General features: G+C 50.3%; 8 protein-coding genes across 8 annotated transcripts; 4 read left to right on the forward strand and 4 right to left on the reverse strand.

The window, feature by feature from the left end:
- Positions 1-7: 7 nt before the first annotated feature.
- Positions 8-3,386, reverse strand: CLUP02_02677 (uncharacterized protein; the record flags this gene model as incomplete). Its single annotated transcript, XM_049281707.1, has 12 exons — positions 8-23; positions 88-178; positions 280-388; positions 452-486; positions 554-662; positions 720-1,990; positions 2,068-2,187; positions 2,244-2,339; positions 2,384-2,432; positions 2,573-2,809; positions 3,095-3,228; positions 3,302-3,386. The coding sequence occupies 12 exons, from the start codon at positions 3,384-3,386 to the stop codon at positions 8-10; spliced, it is 2,352 nt and encodes a 783-aa protein (XP_049138850.1).
- A 28-nt stretch (positions 3,387-3,414) lies between these two features.
- On the forward strand, positions 3,415-5,239 carry CLUP02_02678 (uncharacterized protein; the record flags this gene model as incomplete). Its single annotated transcript, XM_049281708.1, has 4 exons — positions 3,415-3,463; positions 3,509-3,542; positions 3,602-3,853; positions 4,024-5,239. The coding sequence occupies 4 exons, from the start codon at positions 3,415-3,417 to the stop codon at positions 5,237-5,239; spliced, it is 1,551 nt and encodes a 516-aa protein (XP_049138851.1).
- Positions 5,240-5,381: 142 nt separating this feature from the next.
- Positions 5,382-6,266, reverse strand: CLUP02_02679 (uncharacterized protein; the record flags this gene model as incomplete). The annotated part of the gene is made up of 3 exons (XM_049281709.1): positions 5,382-5,672; positions 5,746-5,808; positions 5,877-6,266. The coding sequence occupies 3 exons, from the start codon at positions 6,264-6,266 to the stop codon at positions 5,382-5,384; spliced, it is 744 nt and encodes a 247-aa protein (XP_049138852.1).
- Positions 6,267-7,906: 1,640 nt separating this feature from the next.
- Positions 7,907-10,488, forward strand: CLUP02_02680 (peptidase S41 family protein; the record flags this gene model as incomplete). The annotated part of the gene is made up of 3 exons (XM_049281710.1): positions 7,907-8,141; positions 8,384-8,641; positions 8,777-10,488. The coding sequence occupies 3 exons, from the start codon at positions 7,907-7,909 to the stop codon at positions 10,486-10,488; spliced, it is 2,205 nt and encodes a 734-aa protein (XP_049138853.1).
- A 1,420-nt stretch (positions 10,489-11,908) lies between these two features.
- Positions 11,909-13,601, reverse strand: CLUP02_02681 (methyltransferase CmcJ; the record flags this gene model as incomplete). The annotated part of the gene is made up of 7 exons (XM_049281711.1): positions 11,909-11,939; positions 11,983-12,255; positions 12,338-12,513; positions 12,592-12,911; positions 13,027-13,151; positions 13,222-13,333; positions 13,445-13,601. The coding sequence occupies 7 exons, from the start codon at positions 13,599-13,601 to the stop codon at positions 11,909-11,911; spliced, it is 1,194 nt and encodes a 397-aa protein (XP_049138854.1).
- A 258-nt stretch (positions 13,602-13,859) lies between these two features.
- On the forward strand, positions 13,860-14,158 carry CLUP02_02682 (uncharacterized protein; the record flags this gene model as incomplete). Its single annotated transcript, XM_049281712.1, has 2 exons — positions 13,860-14,084; positions 14,138-14,158. The coding sequence occupies 2 exons, from the start codon at positions 13,860-13,862 to the stop codon at positions 14,156-14,158; spliced, it is 246 nt and encodes an 81-aa protein (XP_049138855.1).
- Positions 14,159-14,495: 337 nt separating this feature from the next.
- CLUP02_02683 (uncharacterized protein) lies at positions 14,496-16,406 on the forward strand (the record flags this gene model as incomplete). The annotated part of the gene is made up of 4 exons (XM_049281713.1): positions 14,496-14,676; positions 14,753-15,590; positions 15,662-16,137; positions 16,285-16,406. The coding sequence occupies 4 exons, from the start codon at positions 14,496-14,498 to the stop codon at positions 16,404-16,406; spliced, it is 1,617 nt and encodes a 538-aa protein (XP_049138856.1).
- A 63-nt stretch (positions 16,407-16,469) lies between these two features.
- On the reverse strand, positions 16,470-19,813 carry CLUP02_02684 (uncharacterized protein; the record flags this gene model as incomplete). Its single annotated transcript, XM_049281714.1, has 7 exons — positions 16,470-16,707; positions 16,784-16,969; positions 17,042-17,539; positions 17,614-18,553; positions 18,625-19,146; positions 19,210-19,431; positions 19,495-19,813. 7 exons carry the CDS (start codon positions 19,811-19,813, stop codon positions 16,470-16,472), a joined length of 2,925 nt encoding a protein of 974 aa, XP_049138857.1.
- Positions 19,814-19,828: the final 15 nt, after the last annotated feature.

Raw genomic sequence — 19,828 nt, forward strand, 5'->3', positions numbered from 1 at the left:
CTGACGTTCAGCTCTCCTCCAATCTGAACCCATCTTAGACAAGAACGCACACGACTTCTATCAGTGAAGTGGGAAGATTTTCTTCACATCTTCAAGAGTGGTACTCCGTACTGATAACTGTACGCGCGGTAGCCCTTTTGAATGCGGGTGGCTTTCATCCACTGCCAAGAAAGCTTGGCTTAAGCCGTTTCTGCTAGTCAAGCTTCAGCCAAGCCGGTCGCTTGCTTCCGTCCATGATTTCATCATGAAGAACCCAATCGACCATGTCCCATTACTTACGGAAGTCACCAGAGACTTCGAGACCCAGAGCCACTTCTGAGTTCTGCTTTCTCCTCTCGGCTAACATTTCCGAGAGAACAAGTATCAGAGGCAACGTCGCATTCTCCTCCTATTTCATGCAGCCACCTGCATCGATAGCTGCGGCGTCACCTCGGATTGTGCCCAAGGAGACCCGTAGCCACGAAGCCGGGATCTGTCGAGTCCAACCTTGACAGGTAGTATAGAGTACTAGTAAACTCAGCCTCTCAGGTGCTAAGGATCTCGAGTGTGCAACCGTGCCAGGATGCCGGGAACTTCTGCCACGCGCCAACTGCCTGTTTCTGCGACCGAGATGTCGGGAAGAACGTCGCATCAGGGAAGATTACCGGTGGGTACGCTGTAATCTGGCCAAAAAGACCATTGACTCCTTTTCATGATGAAAATTGAATTTCCACGCCCACCGTGCGGAACGGCGAGTCGAGCTTGCGCAGGTCGATTGCGCTGCCGAGACTGAACAGGAGGGACTTGACCCTCCCCTCCCACAGGACCCCAATCTTCATGTTCTGGTCCAGCCGCGCCTTGATGACGCTGCCGTATTCATCCGCGCCCTTGGTCTCTGCCGCCGTGCCGGCATCCGCCGCCGCCGCCTCTTTCGTCCTATCCACCGCAGGATCGTCCAATCTCCACTCCATCTTCGCCTGAAAGCTGCGTTCTCTCGGCTGATTCTTCCGTTCATGCTCTGGCTCTTCCACAACAAGCCTCGGCTGCAGCTTGGGTGCCTCGGGCAGCTCGTCGTCCAGCCTCCACTCTAGCTTTGCCTGGAAACTGCGGTCCTTTTTGACAAAGCTCTCGGCCGAGAGCGCGGGCTCGAGGTTGCGGGTCAGGTTCTTGCGCCACAGCTCCATGCCCACGGACCAGTCGCTCTCGTAGCTGTACACGTTGAAGTCCATCCTCGTCGCGAGACTGCAGTGCTTGCCTGCTACTACAGCGTAGCTGGCGCTTATGTTGCCCATCAGGGGGTTGATCGTCATTGTCGCCGTCAGCGGGGTGCCGCGGTGCTCCGGGAGCGTCGCAAAGCGCCCGCCGAAACTGACGCCGCCCGACTTGTTAAGTAGGCCGTAGTAGATCTCCCCGCCGGCGCTGAAGCGTCCGTAGATTCGTTCCTTCGCTTCGTCCGTGTGTCCGCCCAGCTTGCCGCCCGATCGTAGAGCTTGGATATCTTCTGTATCACCACCAAAGTTGTACGCGCCTCTGAAGCCCAGCAGGCCGCCGTCGGACGAACCTAGGCCTTCGATAGCGTATCTGCCGACATCATACTGAGCCAGTCCCAGGACAGTGCCTCTGTTGCGGAGAAACTTTCCTGAGACGGCGCTGAGCTGGAGTTGCAGCGCGGGGGATATCCTCTTCACGACGAGAGCTTCGAGCATGGACTCAGGGAGGTACAAGCGGCCGTAGAGCAGGGAGGCCGCAGCCGGACTAAGGAGGGGGTAAGGCTTCGAGGTTCGAGGCGGGAGGTCGGCGAGAGGTCGGTACGAGCGCAGCAGTGCCGGCAATGGTACGGCATCGGATTGCGGGGTGAGGTGCGCGCGGAGGGGCACGGAGGAGTAAAGGTAGGAGATGGAGCCGTCGACTACGCCTACGGAGCCGAGCTGGTATGATGTCGCAAAGTGAGGGGTCGCGAGAGAGGAGAGTGTGAGGCGTAGGCCCTGCGGTGTTGGGAAGTTGAGTAGTGCTGCCGATGCCCTTCATGTCAGTGCTGGTCCAATGTGCAGTTCCCCAAATGAGCTCTGCGCATTTCGTCAAGCCTACCATCTGCAGTTGCGTTGAGCGTCGAGTACGAGTTGTCGCGGTTCCAGCCGGTGGCGTCGTAGAACGCGCTCTGCACATAGCTCATGAACTCGCGCATGTTGGGCGGATGTTCAAGATCGCCTCACAGAGCAACGGGCTCACGACTTGCTATTGTTGCAGAGACATTTGTTTGGTACCTCGGCGCTGGAAGGTTTTGTGCGAATTGATGCTCGATGTAGCTCCTATGACGATCGCTGGGTTCTGGGCAATGGAAGTTCTGGCATCGCCGGCTGCTTGGAGTGGGTCCGGTTCATCTTGATTATATAAGCCGGCTCACTCATCATGCCTGGTTGAGGTAGAACTTCAGCAAAGACAAAGGCATAGCTCTTGACGAGTTATCTGAGGGCCAATTCGATTTCACTTGAGACATGGAGGACAAGGTTTCAATTCGAAATTCTTGATGGCTGTGAAGAGGGCGGATGTTCACGACCAAGTCGAGTATTCTATCTTGCTTGATCCACCTTACCTTATCGTTCTGTGCAATAGCTCCATGTACAAGCATGGATGTTTCCCGATTGGTGGTTCTGACCATCAACTCCTTGAACAGGACTTGAACCTTGTCCTCTTCTTCATTCTCTGGCGATGCGGATGATGGCTTGCATTGCTTCCCGATCATGTGAGGGAGTCCCGTCACGCAATTTGGTCCCACGTCGTCTTTCGCAGGCTTTATCTCAAAGCTGAGATCACTTGCCTTTTCCCTATTCTTGAAAGTCCGCAGTTGTGAGTCCAACAATCAGGAACTCGAGGGAGACAAATGCACCACGTAAAAACGCAGAGCTCTTCGGACATCCGTTTAGATTAGTCTATTTGTTCCAGGCTGAGTCTCTTATTTTCCAATGACTATGGCAAGCAGCCACAAGTTGTCGGCAATTAGATCCGTCAGCTTCAGAATTTCTCTAATCAATAATAAAAATGGGTGGATGGCGACCCTCGCATCCACGATAAGATGAAGGATTTCTCATCCCGACCCTCTATCCGGAGAGATTACCTCAATACTTTGAAGTTCTAGAGCCAGTCTGAACATTTTTTCCTCCTTGAGTTTACTCGTGATACGGCGTTCCCGAGGCTGGTGATATCGTGCCGGATGCTTGGGAATCTGTCTTGCTTCATCCAGTTTAGTTCCTGAAGAGGCACAGCACATGGAAACACGATGGACACTTGGCAAATCCTCCGCACCGATGGAACTGGGGCCTACGGTCAATGCCCGCGATGCGCGATGTCTCGCCGGTCCCTGGTTTTGCAGGGCAGAACGCCGCCCAACAAGATGTGGATCCTGACATTATCGATTCACAGGTGTGATTGGACATGATGCTTGCTCCGACCAATGAGAAGTACCCGTGGTCCGCCGATAACCAATGTTTGCGGAAGAAGCGGGGCTGAGGCATTGCTTTTGCAAGGACAGTCCTCGACGACCGGCCGGTAACTGAGCTTCAATCGTACCTCCAATATCTTTACCTGCTCCTTTTCCTCTCAAACTCAGTGACTCATATGGAAGATTCTCATTCATCCTCTTTAGGGAATCTCAACGTCTCAAAGAGCCCGAGCCCTTGACGCAGTTACATCCACGCCGTACACTTGCCGGCGCAACCAACATAGACATGGTATTGTTAGCGCCCCTGAAAAGGCACAGTCCGACCAACGCAAACACAGTCTCCAACGAAGACGCCAATAGCGATCAACTTGTCTCAACAGTGACACGAAAAAGGGCCAAACATACCCGCACTCGTCTTGGCTGCGCGACTTGCCGGTAAGTGAGCCGATTTGTTGGCTGGATACGGTTCTATCAATGCGGTCCATATGCTGCGCCGATAAGGCGCTTGGGAACAACGTGAATTTGCAAGCTAAGTGAATCTTCTCCGGGCACAGAATTCGCCATGTGAGATGCGGCTTGGAACGACCCTCATGCCTTCGATGTAGTTCTACAGGAAGAGTCTGCGACTTTGTCGAAGATTCGGGCAATGAACGGCGCAGTTCGCTCCTCGCAAAAAACGCATACGTATCAATCGTACCGCGGCCCAATCCTAACGATGCCATCTATCAGCTAGCCCCGCAAACCGGCCGCTGGATCAACTTTTATCAAGGACACTCAGCTCCTGAGTTTGCTGGATACTTTGACGTGGAGTTCTGGAGCACCACCATCTTGCAACTAAGCTACCGAGAACAATGTGTCCATCAAATGCTCGTTGCCATTGGTTCCCTCCACGAGTCTTTGAAGTCTGGCCTCGCACAACACTCGGACTCGAATGCCGTTAGCCTGTATAAATACGCCGAAGCAGAGTACACGAGAGCTGTCAGTTTCCTCAATACGCATATGACCCATCGAGGATGGTCAGCTCTCGAGATTACACTCGTGTGTTCTATCCTCGGTATAATGTTTGAGTGGCTGCGTGGGGGCTATCAGGACGCTGTTCGACATCTCACAAGCAGCTTCAAGATCCTATCAACGTGGTTATCCCACACCGCCCCACCATCTACCACCACCTTTGGGTCGCCAGGAGGCCACCTCATACGGAGTCAGATAAAGCCGATCTTCCATATTTTGGTCCTGCAATCAAGAATGTTGCCGATACCCCCCAGCGTGCCACCGAAGGTAGTCCAAGCCCCGGAGCAAATAATGCCTGAATTTTCCAGTGTCGCTCACGCTCGGAATGTTCAGCTCGACCTCTTGACTTATGTTCTTGTGGTTCCGCCAAAAGACACCGGATCCAAAGGGAGAACGCACCAGGTCGTGGCGGAACCATTGCGTCAATGGTCCGACAAATTTGCACTCTTCATCTTACAACAGCCACAATTGGGCTCCGATCCCTGCGTAAAAATACTAAAAGTATGGCGCATTATCACAGAGATGATTTCTCTATCGCCTTTCTCTTCAGAGCCGGACTCTTCAAATGGGCTCATTATGCAACTCTCTACCTTTTTGGATGACATTGAGAGTCGGAAGATAGCAGTTGACATAGGAGCGGTTGCGATCTTCTATTACACCGCTGCGTACTGCCGTCATCCTGAAACGCATTGTCGAGCTATTGCTTTACTGAAGTCGGCAGGTGGACCATGGGGCCACCATATTGCTATCAAAGCTCAACAAGAGTACGCCAGATTAGAGGATAATGATCCGAAACTTGGATCTCTTTGATCACCTAATTTCCCAAACAAACTCAAAGTTTAACCTACTCCCAGTTCATTCGAATTGAATATATCTTAATGATAAAGGGGAACGCTGTAGTCTTCATTGACAAAATCTATACTTCATCAATCATATTTAAATATCGAGGAAATCATGACTGCGCCCATTCCGTTACCTTCTGGAAAATGAGCTTGGCGTCCTGCTCGCTCGAGGACATCTCATAGTAGTATCGTTGAAGATCATCCTCGGTTGGCAGTGTAGCTCTGTAATATGGAACGTTCATCTCGAAAAGTTGCCTGGAAAGATCGCCGTAGATCTCTGGGTGGCCTTGAAGCGATAAGACAAGTCCAGAGTCGGACATGAGGATTTCGTTCTCAGGCGCTAATGGCTTGAAGCCGTTGGGCACATTCTGCACAAAGCGCTTGTGAAACTTTGTGATTTTCTAATGGGATTGAGGGCTTAACGACTGGAACCTAGGGATTGATCACAGATAATATGCTGCAGAGGGTACTTACCAGCGCATCCTTGCCAAAAATTGCTTTACCATCATCGTTCAGAGCGAGAACTTCCACGCCAACCTAGAGAACTAGCTTAGTATCTGTCTTATAGAGCCTCCATGTTTCCTGCGCTGTTCCTCAATACTCACTCTTGGATGTTCAAAACTCCCGACTTTGCCAGAGAGAGCTGTCGCAATTGCCTGATGACCCCAGCAGATGCCGAGAAGCTTGGTTTTGGTGATGTGTTGCTGCCCCACCACTTGTCGAATCCATTCCAGCGTGGTGTCGACCCAAGGCTCATAAGTCGCCTGGCACAGGTTACTCAGTCCGCCGGTGATAATGATGAGATCGTAGTCCGCAGGCGCTGGAAGGTGGCCGTCATCCTTCATTGGCCGATATGCGTCGATTATTGCATCCGGAACTTGTTGTAGGACGTTATCTCGGAACGACTGCAACATCCCTCTGTGTTTTGGCTCGTCGATCTCGTAGGCTTTGACGATGGCGACCCTGAAAGGTGTTGCTTGTGGTAATGAACCCATATTTATCCGTGATGTGTGTTCTTAAGCGTCGCTTATTTCGTCTGTTCTTAAGCCTGTGAGGTGTAAAGTCTATGGGGGGGTGAAATCAAGTTCGAGATGTGTCGGTATTGCGGTGCGGGACACTCTTGATAAGAATGAAGTGGGCTGCTCCGTGTTCTTGACTCAAAGCCGTCGGAGTTTCGGACTCACAGATAAGCTAAGCGCGCTCCACCAGCCCGGCAAGGTGGGCTGGCTAAACTCGGAGTATCCACTTGACACATCTCCGGAAATCGGACACTGGAAGCTTAATCACGAGGCGCCCCGAATCCATAGAATTAGTAATGAGATGATGCTTGGTCCGCGTTATCTATCACATGGCGCTTTACGTCCACCAGTTATGAGCAAGTTTATCATCTGCCATGTGCGCCCTGCTTTCTAGATGGGCCGGTCATGCTTCTTAATGTTTCCTTGATGAAGCTTAGCCTCCGCTGTCCGTCCAGCTGGCCGCTGCGGGTCCTCCATTGTAGCTTCCGCTTTGAGCCCTTGCATGAGTCAAAGAGAACCCCGCGATCTGAGTATTGAGGTAAGCTTACGCGATGGCACGATCTAGCCAGCGCTGTTGGTCCCTGCAGATGGATCGGAGTAATGTGGCCGAGGAAAGCGGCGAACAAAGAGTCTTTCAGTTGCCGTTTACCCCACTTCCCCGGTGCCGGATTTTGAGACAACACGTTCAACGGCTCCGATTACCGAATTAGGAAACTTTTCACCACATCATACGAACCAACTTGAACATCATGATCCAAAAACTTCTAGACACGCAGAGTAGGTCTGAGTAGCGCAATGTATGAATAGTAGAAACGTAGCTTAAAGAAGAACAGTAAGGGCACCGGGAGTCTTCTACCCTGGCTACGGCGGCGTCGGAAGGAAGAACAGATTGTTACCCTCGAATTCTCCCCAGATACTACCTACCTCCCCTATGTTCAGAGTGTAGGTACGGGTCAGCTAGGAAGCTTCATGGATGAGACAATCACGCTTGAAGACTGTTAAATAGAGGTAGGCCTTGCGCCTGGAGGGCGGCGATGGCCAGTCTGCTCGATGATGTGTATTTCTGTTTTTGTGAAGTTTGGCGTGGGTTGTGGTGCATCCTTCCGTCTTGGCAGCATTCATAGACCGCACCACATTTCCAAGACACGCCAACCAACAGCTAGGAAACCCCTACGTGATGCCTAGAGTTGTGGATCCTCTATGTTCAACAAGTCACGAGCCAAGCCCAGCTTGCGGCCAAGCTGAATACTTATACTGATGTTGGCCCCTTGCCCTACTTTGATCCGTCTCGACGGGTTGCTTCTCATCAAATGTTGGTGCAAAATCGGGCCAATTTCTCTTTCAACTCGTTGGATGACAAACGGTGTTCGACTTTGCCAAGTACCGCCAATGCGACCCAGCCTTGCCAACTCATGCATCGCCTCAATTCGGGACTTTTGTATGCTTGTTGGTGCCACAGAAGGAAGGGCCGCTAATTGCGATGCGTCGCCAAATGTCTTGGACGCGCGTGCCTTCTTAAGGTCGGCGGCGCCCGATCATGGCGTGCCTTGCGCGGATCGTCAATTGCCTTTCTTGTGCTCTTGAGCGATTACTTCGGAGTAGTAGTTGTAAGAACAATGGTGCGGCTCACATCGCTCTTCGCACGAGCTCTTCCCGTTGCGGCATTTGCGGTCGCCGCTCCGGCTGCATCTACACCGCAGCTCCGGAGACAGGTCGCGGGTGGCGAAGCTTGTGCCGAGATTGGAAGGGTCTACGACGAAGCAATCATAACAAACACAACCGGTATGTTACGTAGCTCCTTTCTGCGAGCAGATACTATCAGGTCTTCTGTTGAGTACCAGGATATGGTCCGTCCTCGCATTCGCCCCTGTCGTGCCACGCGAAAGCTTTAGGCTGGGGGTGAAGGACCAACAGCGACTACAGACACATCAGGTGGAACATAGGCTGACGCCCTGCAGACGATATTGTGGTGAAGCCTTCCCTGGCATACCAGTGCCTTAGGTCAATCTCAGTGGACGTTGAAAGAGATACAGCGCTTGTTCGCTATTTGCGACCATGGCTTGAATATCAGAGTACCGTCGACATTCTTCTAGACCCTCCCGCAGAGTACCTTTACCCAGGCGTCGATATCTTTGGTGGCCTCGACAACATTACCCAGTCCCTCGAAAATGGAGGTTACGAGTCTCAAATTGACTTCACTGTTGATCTTTACAGACTGATCAACGTCAAGCCTCGGGATGGGCACTTGTCCTGGTCGCCTGTTCTGGGTGTATTGATCAGCTTTTCTACGCCAGCGTTGTTTATATCGATTTCGGAAGATGGCATCAAGTCGCCCAGAATTTACCTTTACTGTAAGTAGGGAATTCCATGATTGTTATTTCCCCTCTTGGCCATGCCCCTTTCTCTCACATGCGGAGGTTGGGAAGGAGGCAACGGTAGAGATCTAGAATTGCCATTCAGACATCACTAACGCAAGTGCTTCCTAGCTGACTACCAGAAGAGCACGGAACAAGGATATAATGCGTCAGAGGTCAAGTCCTTTGACACAGCCCCAATTGTTGACTACATTCAGCAGCGGTCTGTTGACAACTCTCGAGACCAGGATCCCGATGCAGCCTACAACGAGCAGCTGTATAGCGCAGCGCTAGAAAATGTTCTCGAGACGACAAGCGCTGGCAGGCATCTACACACAACCCTCAATGACGAAAGCGTCATCGAATTCGCCAACGGAACGGAGGTAATTGTCGTCAACAGAGCTCGCATTGTTGCAAATTTCTCCGGCATCACGTCTGGTCAAGCAGTTCATGAGCGCTTTGAGGTACCGCTTGACAATGGCGAAGCGGAAGTCACCCTCAATACCACGAGGATCCCATTCTCTCCGGCCTTGAAGGGGTACCCTGAACCTTCCGTCATCCACGAAGACAGGTATATCAGCGGCTACTTCTTCAACGACTCGACTCTGGGAGACACCGCTGTACTGGCAGTGAATGTCTTTATGTCCCAAAACGGAACAGCTAGAACTGTTCTTGAGGCACTCGAGGATCCCATCGAGTTTGCTAGAGTTGCTAGCGAATTCGTCAACAGGAGCAAGAGCCAGAACAAAACCAAGCTCATCGTAGATTTGCAGGGTAACGGTGGTGGTCTTGTGGCCAATGCAATGAGCCTATATGCGACACTATTCCCAGAGGCCGGTGCAGAAGCGCACATGAATATGCGGGTTCGGGCGCACGCTGCTTTGAACTGGGTCGGAAGGACTGCCGAAAGACTGGGCGCAGACCTGAAGACCCTTCCTTACCCGGTTGGTTTCAATGGCTTCGTCGACGAAGACCTGAGAAACTTCACAAGCTGGGAGGATTTTTACGGCCCTGAGACAATCGAGGGCAGCAACTACACTAATGTCGTGCAACCTCTGGAAGTAGCCTACGCCCGTACCGGCTTGCCCGGCATCTTCGAGATCCCGGAGCCGTGGTTCAAGCCAGAAGACACCGTCATTCTAACCGATGGCCACTGTGCGTCTGCCTGTGCCTACATCGTTGGCATGATGATCCGGGAGCTAGGCATTCAGGTCGTGGCTATAGGAGGACGACCTATCCATGCGCCGATGCAAGCTGCGGGAGGAACCAAGGGCGGACCAGTCATTTCGCTGGGACCCTATCAGTCCATTTATCCTGCTCTCGGGGTGTTCGTCAAGCCCCCAGAGGGAATCGACATGACGCCCTTCGCCGAGCCGAAGCCCCCGCTCGCGGGCTTATCTACTGACACATGGACCGTCAACTCGGCCAACATCTATCTCGACGACGATCTCGATAGCGTTCCGGTGCAGTTCAGGTATGAAGCGGCAAACTGCAAGCTCTACTATACCTGGGAGACCTTGACAAACATGACTACTCTGTGGACCGCGGTGGCAAATGCCAAGTGGAATGGTGCCAAGTGTGTACCGGGCTCGACCACCAATGACGATGACACCATAGGATCAGTTCCTGGGTACACAGATAAGGTTGTGTCCAGCTTCAAGTGGGCAGCCGGCCCTGGAGACGTAGATGGTGCATTAGGCTCGGGCAATGGAGATGGTGGAAACGGTGGTAACAATGAGGGTAATTCCGGTGATGACGACGAGAATGCTGCTGGCTCGCTGCGGGCTAGTTGGAAGGTGCTGGCTTTTGTGCTGTCTGTTTCTACTTTGCTGTTTGCCACGTGATGGAAAACCAGGTATCCTAAGAAAATTGAGTGAATGGCACCAGAAAAGCAATGCGAATTAGACAAGTTCAACTGGAACCTCCGTGCAAGATGCACCGCAAAGTACAGGTCGCCGATTCGTCTTTCATTCATGACTGGCATGCTCGAATTTTAGCCGACCTTCTGCGTGGAAATCTTGAATCCGGGAGCCTGTTGGAAACGTCTTCACTCGCATGCGTCTGGTCGCCCGAAAAGCAAATCACTATGAAGGTCGCGCTCTCCACTGCAGACGGGATTTAAAAAGACTACATGGAATCCTTGTTCAGAAAAGAATTAATCGGCCGGAGGCAAACTTCTGGCACAACAGCAACGAGTTGCTGCGACCATTTGTTGCGATGCATCGAAATATGTTTTACCCGGGCTTGTTGACCCAAGACAGTCCGTGAAGATTGACCCGGCCGTGATATAATTACAAGATGCTCCGAAGGATGCCCGAATGGACCTGGAGAGCCATCACATACGGCTTGCTATTCTCTCCGAGAAGAACTGCTACAAAGCCACTATATGATGTACTTGTTTCGGAAAAAAGTCCAAGTTTCTTCTTGGCCTTGCGCTCACTTATTCATGATGCTTGGATATCTTAGGAGAGTATGATGGACGACTTTGCCAGCCTGGCAGTGGAAGACTGTTCTATACAGCAACTGCACAGAATTTTCGACTCCTGCGCAATTTCGGTAATGAGTGACGAAGACATACAGGATATCATGAAAAACGCCGAAATCGCTCGTCGGAAGCGGAAATTTCTGATGACCACGACTTCTAGGCCAAGTGCTTAAATGATGTGAAGTGGTTTCATGATCATTCGAATGTCAAGGTTGACGATGATCAATCGTCAGCTGTGGATCGTTCGTTGCCTTCCCATGGTATTGACCACGAGCACATAGACCACCGCCTTATTCAGATGGCACCTATACTCTTGAGTCTAGTATGCTAAACGCCGATGAATATGTTTTGATAAAACTCAGTCGCGCTTGGCACTCGGAAATCGATAAAATGGAGGTGGTGATCAACCTTGCCCATGCTGACGCCTTCTTCTGGGAAGATAAAATGGGCTGGGCCATTCTGTTTACTTGTTGAAGCCACCTGTACCTGAGTTCTGGAACCTGGTATCATGTGTCTGTAGGAGGTTGGCTTTTTGCGAACATGGAATACATACAAAAAATATTTGTGTAATAAGGTAGGTAGGCAATTTACAGGCGAAAGGTATTAGATATTATCAAGACTTCTTCACTTGAGTGAGTTCGTTTACCTCAGTATAAAAAGCTCCTGACAAGCACTGTGTATAAATTTGAACAGTCAAGGTACAAGACAAATCATCCATAATTCCCTAATACATTGCGACAAGCCGAACCTCAACGCTCTCTCTTGGCGGTCCACGCGAATTAGTGTTGTTGACCGCTGCGTGAAATGCACCTATCACCTGAATCAGCAACATTTCACAAGCATTCTTTCTTACTGCAGTTCAAGACTGCATGGCTGCTCAAGACTGTGCTTACGGGCCTTGTCTCCCTCGGAGTCGGCATTCCGGAAGACTAATAGGTCATCAACGCCTTGGTCTTTCACGTAGTACCATTTATGGGCTGAATTGAAATGTAAAACGGATATCTCATCAACCCTATCGCGTCTGATAGCGTCCGTGAGCAGTATATCGTTGTCCTTGTCGACACTTATGTAATCGCAAACGGCCAGAGGCCAGTCATCGGTCGATTCCTTAAGAGGCCTCCAAACACTGGGTTTGGTTGCATGTTAGCCGTGATGGACAGCAATAACGGCCGCAAGTGTGCGAAGAAACAAAGAGAATAGCTGTGTACTTGATCATGTCAAACTTCTTCCCTTCCCAGAAGCTTTCATTGCCAGGGAAACACCACTGAAGAACCGGTATGGAACCGTTCGAAGACCAGTCGCAATGGACGACCACTGATGGCTGTTCATACTTCTCTCGATATGCTCGCACAACTTTCGGGAAGTCGACGTCTCTTTTGCGGACCTTTGTTGATAATCAACCGCCTGACGATCCTTGGAACAGTTTCGACTTTTCTTAGGGAACGAACAGACTGATACTTACTGTAAGATCGAAACACTCGATTCTCGAGTATTGTGGGAAGTTTTCGTGCATGATAGCTTCTATGTCATGCCAATAGGCGTCTTGCACGGATGCCTTGTCCGTGTATACCTTTTCGGGATCGAGATGAGCCTTGCCGTGCAAGATACAGAAGCCATGTATATCCAGTTTCCAAGCATCATGGTCAACGATCGGACTTATTGTCATGGGCTGAAGATCTGGTCGAGTATTTTCTCGACGAGCGCCTTTGACATGGTCGACAGGATAGTCAATGCTGAAGGCTTTCTCAGAAGCCAGATTGGGCGTCTTGGCCACGTAAAAAACTGTGGTCTCCATGACAGAAGTTGTGGTACAATCAGCAACACACACAGGAAGAGACACTGAAACCCAAGGAAGTATGGAAACCAGAACTAAAATCAAGCTCGAAAGAACACCCACAATGTATTCTGCTATTTTGATGCGGCCTCCCCCCGCCGGCCTCCCCCAAAGAAAAGAGCATAATTGTCACATGGTGCGTATCGGGGCATTGAATGCGGCTTTCTGCCAATGATGCATGGAGGTCTCTCGGATGTCTCATCATTCGGTGTGCCTATCAAATTACCTGCATTCGATTTCGCTTAGCATCATGACCACTGGACGACGAAATTCTCTGATTGCGGATAATTGGATGCCTGGTCTGTCACGCATGCCTGGCTGGCGCTGCGATGAACGGTCAGAACCCGACAGCCTGCAGTCAATATAGCGCCTGTAAGGGATGTACACCACTGTTATATGCATGCGTTATCTTCGGCCTGCCTTGTTGGGTAGCTATCCCGAGCGGGGTGTTTTGTAGGGTGCCTGGTCATCATTGACTCACCGACGGTCGACCTATGGCAATAAATGTATGTTTGAGGCGCAATGGGCAACTGAACCAGATGGACCATGCATGTAATGTCGGAAACTAGGTGTGATGGTGTCTCGTGCTGCAACTGTTCCGCCATGATAGGCCAGCCTTGCTGCAAGTTGTGATACATGCGACGGAAACGACTGGGGACGGCTCGAGATGGTTGCAGAGGTGCGATCAGAGCCCCCGGCCCCAATACTGCGATGCCGAAAGATGGTGTGCATGTATCCAAAAATGTCGCGGCTCGAGCGGATTGCTTGTTCTCAGCGACGGAATGATGTTATAAGCTTTCGAGAACACTCTCGAGGAAGGGATTTCTTCCTCAACCCTCACACAGCACAGATATTAGTGCCGCTCAACCTTACACTGTTAGAACAGTATCTCAGATATGCCATCCGAAGCCCAGCAAAATGAGGCAAAGCTTCCGCAGCCATGGAAGGAATGGCAGGCGGAGCTTGAACCCGGACAAGAAGTTCGCGAGGGCACTCTCATCTTGCTGAGCAATGACGCCGACACGAACACGTCCAGTGGTCAGAGCGGCAACCACGGCACAACCGCTCTGCAGAAGAAGATTGTGGATCTGAATGCCGCAAAAGAAAAACCAACACTTGACGTACGATTGCTTCTGAGCGAAGCCCTCTTGACTTCAGCTGACAGAGGTGGCAGGATAAGAAAGACGAGGCTTAGTAGTGTCTCATTAGGCGCCAGAGGGCATACCTACAGGCAGTAGCGTCGAGGTGGTGGAGTGGGGTGGTTGGTACTCGAGTTTCAATAAATGCGATTACCCAGATACGTGTTGTCACCAACCCCTGTAGCATCAGTGAGGCTTTGAACTACTCGCCCACCAGGATGCATGTTGACGGCTGATTGTCTTGTGTGGCGCATTCTCTGAGTTGTGTCTGCCTAGAAGAGAGTCTTGCTGGCAGAATCGTTTGCATTTAATTATCTCGTTTTATCATTTGCCCTAGGTCCTAGAACACCAGATCTTCATCATCGTGTTCACGCTATAACAACTTCACTCATAATGGTCAACTTTGACTCAGAGCGACAATCGGACAACGAAACGAGCCGTAAAGTCATTTCCCGCTTTGCCAGAGCGTGGCGTCAACCACCCCCGATCGAACAGACTCCAGCACCGATTTCTCTGCATAGTGTTCAAAGTCATCCTGTAGGCGAAGTTCGGCACGAACCCATACTACACCTATGTCACCTGCTTATACGAAAAGAGTGAAGCAGTGAAGAAACTTTCTAATAGCACTTTGCAGGCAAACTCATCCCAAGCTAGGGCGCTCCAGTCCTTGATTGGAACGCCTGCAGCTCATCTAGTACACTGGCCAGGGCTGTCCATATATTTCAATCACCTTGAATCCAATTTCCTGGTCTTGTTCGACCCTTGTTTCAACATCCTTTGGTTGCTGTTGGATTACGATATCCCGGCAACCGCAGTTGGGGCATGGAACTGGTGCCTCGCCGTCATTGACGCTTATGACTCTTTTGGAGATCAGGACCCAAACATCGAAACTATTTACAGACGGATACTACAAACAGCACAGGGCCAACTAAATCGAAAGACGAATGCACCCACACCATCAGAGGACGAAAAGTCGTATGTTTTCCAAGCAATTTTCGCGGTCCTCTGCTGGACATCGGGAACTCTGGAACCCCTGATCGGAGGCAAGGCTCAACATGTGCCTCGTACTTCTTTAGACCAGAACTCTTATGACGAAGACACTGTTACACCAGGCACCGCGGCCTATCCTTCGCTGTTAGCGCAGAGTTGCACTAAGATTTACTCATCAAATGAATTGCGGCGACCTACAAGTAAAATGTTCTATGCGTATCAGTCCAGGGCAGACGACATAGATGCTTTCAACATGAACCCAGATGGCTTCACAGATTCTCCTCACACCCCTAGACCAATCATGGAAGACATGCTTTATGAGCCTAGCCTCAACTTCGCAGCTTTGTCTATCATCGGTCGCGTAAGCATTATGTGGGTTGATACCATATCAGCGCATCTCTACTTCGACAGGGCGTCGCGGCAATTATCATTGTATCGGTTTCCCTCGCTTTGTGCTAGCAAAATACTCTCGAAACAGAAAGCTTCTGTTCTTAGCAGGTAAAGGCTTGCGAACCAGTCACTGATTCAGTTGCTGGCCCAGTATTCACAAAGATAGCTGACTTCAAAAGTATTACAACGAGTGTTTTACCGTCGCAATACGGCGCCTCGTCGCCCAGGGAACCCGATTCTGTTCACCGGGAGTTACTGCTGTCTTACAGGCTGTTGTTTGGTCAGTCCCGAAAAGCTCGGAAACTGATCAAATCCGTACTCGAACACGTATCCAAACAGCCATACAACAAATATCATGTGCAACAGGACCCGGAAAATTCAAGAAAGGAACAGAAATGTGATCCCCTCCTCGGTATTCTCTGCACTGCGCCTCTTATTACAGGCCCAACCTTTCTTGGATTTCACCTTGGTCGACGTAAGGATCCTCGGTTCCAAGGTTGCATTTTTCCGTCATCAGTAGTCGACATCAATAGCGAGCTCATGGAATCGGATACATATTCTGCCCAAGACGATTTCCCTACTTTTGGTCCCCGGCTCCTCGCATTGCAACGGTACAATATGCGCCGCCAGCCTAGCAAAGTTACTGATCTGTGGCGTGACCGACGTAATCCATTGCAGTGGTATACTTTTTGGGTGGTTTCGCTGGTTGGCGGTGCTAGTATCCTGCTTGCAATACTCCAATTCATTGTCGGCCTAGTTCAGATGGCCTACGCAATTAAGCCTGCGTCTTGAAATCATACAGTTGGAAAGACCATGTCAGGGTCCCGGTATGCGTACATCAAAGGGGCCAGCAAGACAATGTTCACTTGGCCGGAGCTACTGTTTCAAGTCTCCGTTAACCCTGTCGAAGGCTCCTGGCTGTGATTGGAGCATTGTATTATTTCATTTGGTGTATGTGATGTCAGTATAGAAGTGGGATGTGCGACGCTATCTCCAATAAACCGGAATCAGCTCATTGTACGCAGCTTCGGATCCAATAGATGCGGCATCTGGACTCTTCTTCCTCAAATAAACTGCGGCTTCCTCGAGTTTAATAGCTGCTTGCTCAGCTCGATCTTCGTCTCGTGAGAGTGCTTGAGAGAGTTTCATCAAATTGCGTCCATGCTCGACCGGCATTGTGCGACCAAAGAATTCCGTCACTTCCAAAGAGTCTTTAATATGCTTTCTGAAACGTAGTATCTCAGTAAGTACATTCAAGTGTTCTCGTGAGTCAAGGTTGGATGGCTGGACGCAGAACTTACATAGTCGCTTCAACCTTGCCTTGATCGAGGCAACATGCGCCGATATTGTACAGAATTCCCGCATTGAAAGGATGTAGCCGGGTCTGGTCACTCCTGAGCCACGCATTCTGTGCCTCCATGAAGTGCTCCTCAGCCGCTCCAAACCTCTGGCGATGTCGATCAAGCGTTCCCAGGCAGGCGAACGCACTGTTATAACATAGTTAGCTTGTACTCTGAGAGCTATAAGATGGAATCAAGAACAAGCCAACTTCAACTCACTAGGCTAGGGTCCCGAAGTTGAGAGGTTTCTCTTCTTTGACTTGGGCTATGGTCTTCATGAGCATAGCCTCGGCTTGGAGTACATCTCCGAGACCTAGCACACATCTGGCCTCACTGACAAGAATTGAAGCGGCGTACGTTCTGGCTTCTGCTTTGTCATCAAAGTGAGACTTCCACCACTGGCGAGCTTGTTGGAAACATTCCATGGCCTTGGGAAAGTCGTTCGCACTGCTGTAGATGATGCCCAGATTGCAACTCGAATATGAGAGGAGAATTTTCTTCTGAGGTGATTCCCGAAGCCGAAGACTAATACCTCGCTCGCATACCTGTTGCGCTTGATGAAAATCTCCGAGTTTTTCAACTACCTGAGCCTGATGGGAGATGATGGTTGCTTCCAGATCGGCCTTGTCTTCCGTTGACGAAAGTGAAGAGACAGCAATTCGATTAATAGCACATGTACGTTCGCACTCTTCGAAGGCGCACCTCTCATAAAGGTGTCTATATTTTACATAAAAAACTAGTTGTCAGCGAAGGGGTCGGTGGATGATAAGAATGAGAGGACAGACAGTTACCTTTGATAATCGTTGAGGATTTCACAGAAACGTTGTGGAGCTGTGAACGTATGCGAGGCTTTCCTCTCCTCCTCAAAAACATCCCTGAGATTCATTACGTGCTGAAGGAAGCGATCATACCAATCCCAGCTATCGTAAAGTTGACCCTTCTCAATATCACCACGTGGTAGAACACATGAAATAAGTGCCACGGTATTATTGAACATTTCTTGACATCTTTCTGGTCCAAGAAAATGGCGGAACTGAGTCTGAACTAGACGATGGACGGTCAATATTCCCGAGTCTTTGTCACGTTTGATCAGCGATCGTGAGGTGAGTTTGCGTAGAGCATTGAAGAAGCTGTTCAGAATGTTAACCTTGAACTGGTGCAAACAGTGATACTGTACCTGCCTGAATCTTTGCTTGAAAAACTGAAGATCTGGTGGTAAATCTTGAGCGTGCTCAGGTTCAAACAACTTCGACGATATGTTGTTGGGCATCAGGAAAGAGACCACCCCTAGAAGGCAGAGACTATTTGTGTCAAGAGATCGAAAGGTCAATTCCCACAGCGTCGCAAGCTCATCCATTCCACGTGCGGAGCTAGGGTCCTCCAGGAACATGTCGGTGAACTCCTGTAGAGAGTAGGTCTCATCCGATATAAGGCCTGCCATGTTGAAGATTGCTAGTGCATGGCCGCTCAACTTCTCGGAAAGGGTACGGGCGGACAAAGTGTCCGAATTCAGGTCTTTACCGACGCTTTTCCTCAATAAGAACAGAAGAAAGTCTGCACCCGTTTCGGCGTCCCACGAGTTTATCTCAATTCCCGAAGTCGCGAGATCGAAAGCGAGTGCTCGGTCACGTGTAGTGATGATGGCTGTGCCTGAGCGTGACCGTTGGAACCAGAAAGGTGCCAGTACCTTTTTCGACTCGACATTATCGAAGACAATGAGCCACTTGCAATCTGATTGATAAGCAGAGACGCAAAAGTCAGCCATGAAAAAGCTTCACACTGTTGATGCAAGTCGTACTGACCCGTTGTCTCCATCCATTCTTGGACGAGGACATGGTTCTCATCATGCATGTGAGGCCGTGCTCCAGAAAGCTTCAATCTCAAAGCAATATCGGTGAAGCCTTGTCGAAGGGAAATATCTTTATCTCCTCCAACCCATAGAACTACATCATAAAAGTGCTCTGAGAATTTCTTTTCGGCGTATGAGCATGCTATGCTACTCTTGCCCACACCCCCAAGGCCGTGCAATGCGACCGATCGAAACGAGCCATTTCCAACACCAGGACTGAGGAGTTCGTCTAGCTGAACAAAAATGTCAAGGCGATCAAACAGATGGCTTGTACTTGCTGGGGGCATCATGATACATCGTTGTGTAGGCCCTGAGTAACGAATCGCAGGACCTATCGAGCGACGAGTCTTGTCAAGCACTTCTAGCCGCGACAGCAGTTCCGTAATCTCCAACGTAGCCATCTCATGCCGGCGCTGAATCTTTTGCTGGGGTTCATTGTCAGAGTTTCTATGTCCGCTACTGCGTCCACTCGATTCTGTTCAGAGAACGTCAGCTTAGAACAGACAACATGGCTTAACATATGACCAAAATACGATACCTGCAGCGCGTATTTGCCTGATTGAGGTAGTAAAAAACTCTGCCAAGTGAAATTGGAGATCGAAACAAACTTCTTTGACAGGAGTGGTAACTGGCTGGATTCTCGAGGAGTAGCTGTTGAAAGCCTCGACCTTGAACATCAGGGTCTTGATCATACGTGGGATCTGGTCTCTTGTTTTGATATCCCTAGATACAAGCTGCATGAAAGGGGTCAGATCAGTAGCTCAAATCACCCAAAGATGTCAGGTCAAAGGTAAGCTAACTTGAAGTAAACATGCCAAAGAACCCCAAAGATATGACGCATCGAGACCGGAGCTCACGATGGTTTCGAAAAACTTCGCAAAGGCGTCCAAATGGCTCAAAGAAGGCCGCAGAAGTGTTAATGAGGGGGAATGTACGGGCCCTAGAAGCCATTCTATGGTGCTCTGTCGGGTTGGGAACGCTTGTACAGTCTCAAGGTCATCAGGGTCAAGGAGGGCTTTGAGCCGCTTCTCGGATGCCGCCCACGTTGTAACGAAAAACGGTTCGCTGTCAGACAGGTTAGTTGGGGCAAACGCTGAGAATTGAGACGATAGCATGAACACTTGCAGTTCGGCTTCTTCCATTCTCACCCGACGTCT

Source organism: Colletotrichum lupini, chromosome 2 (assembly GCF_023278565.1).
Source record: "Colletotrichum lupini chromosome 2, complete sequence".
Taxonomy (NCBI): domain Eukaryota; kingdom Fungi; phylum Ascomycota; class Sordariomycetes; order Glomerellales; family Glomerellaceae; genus Colletotrichum; species Colletotrichum lupini.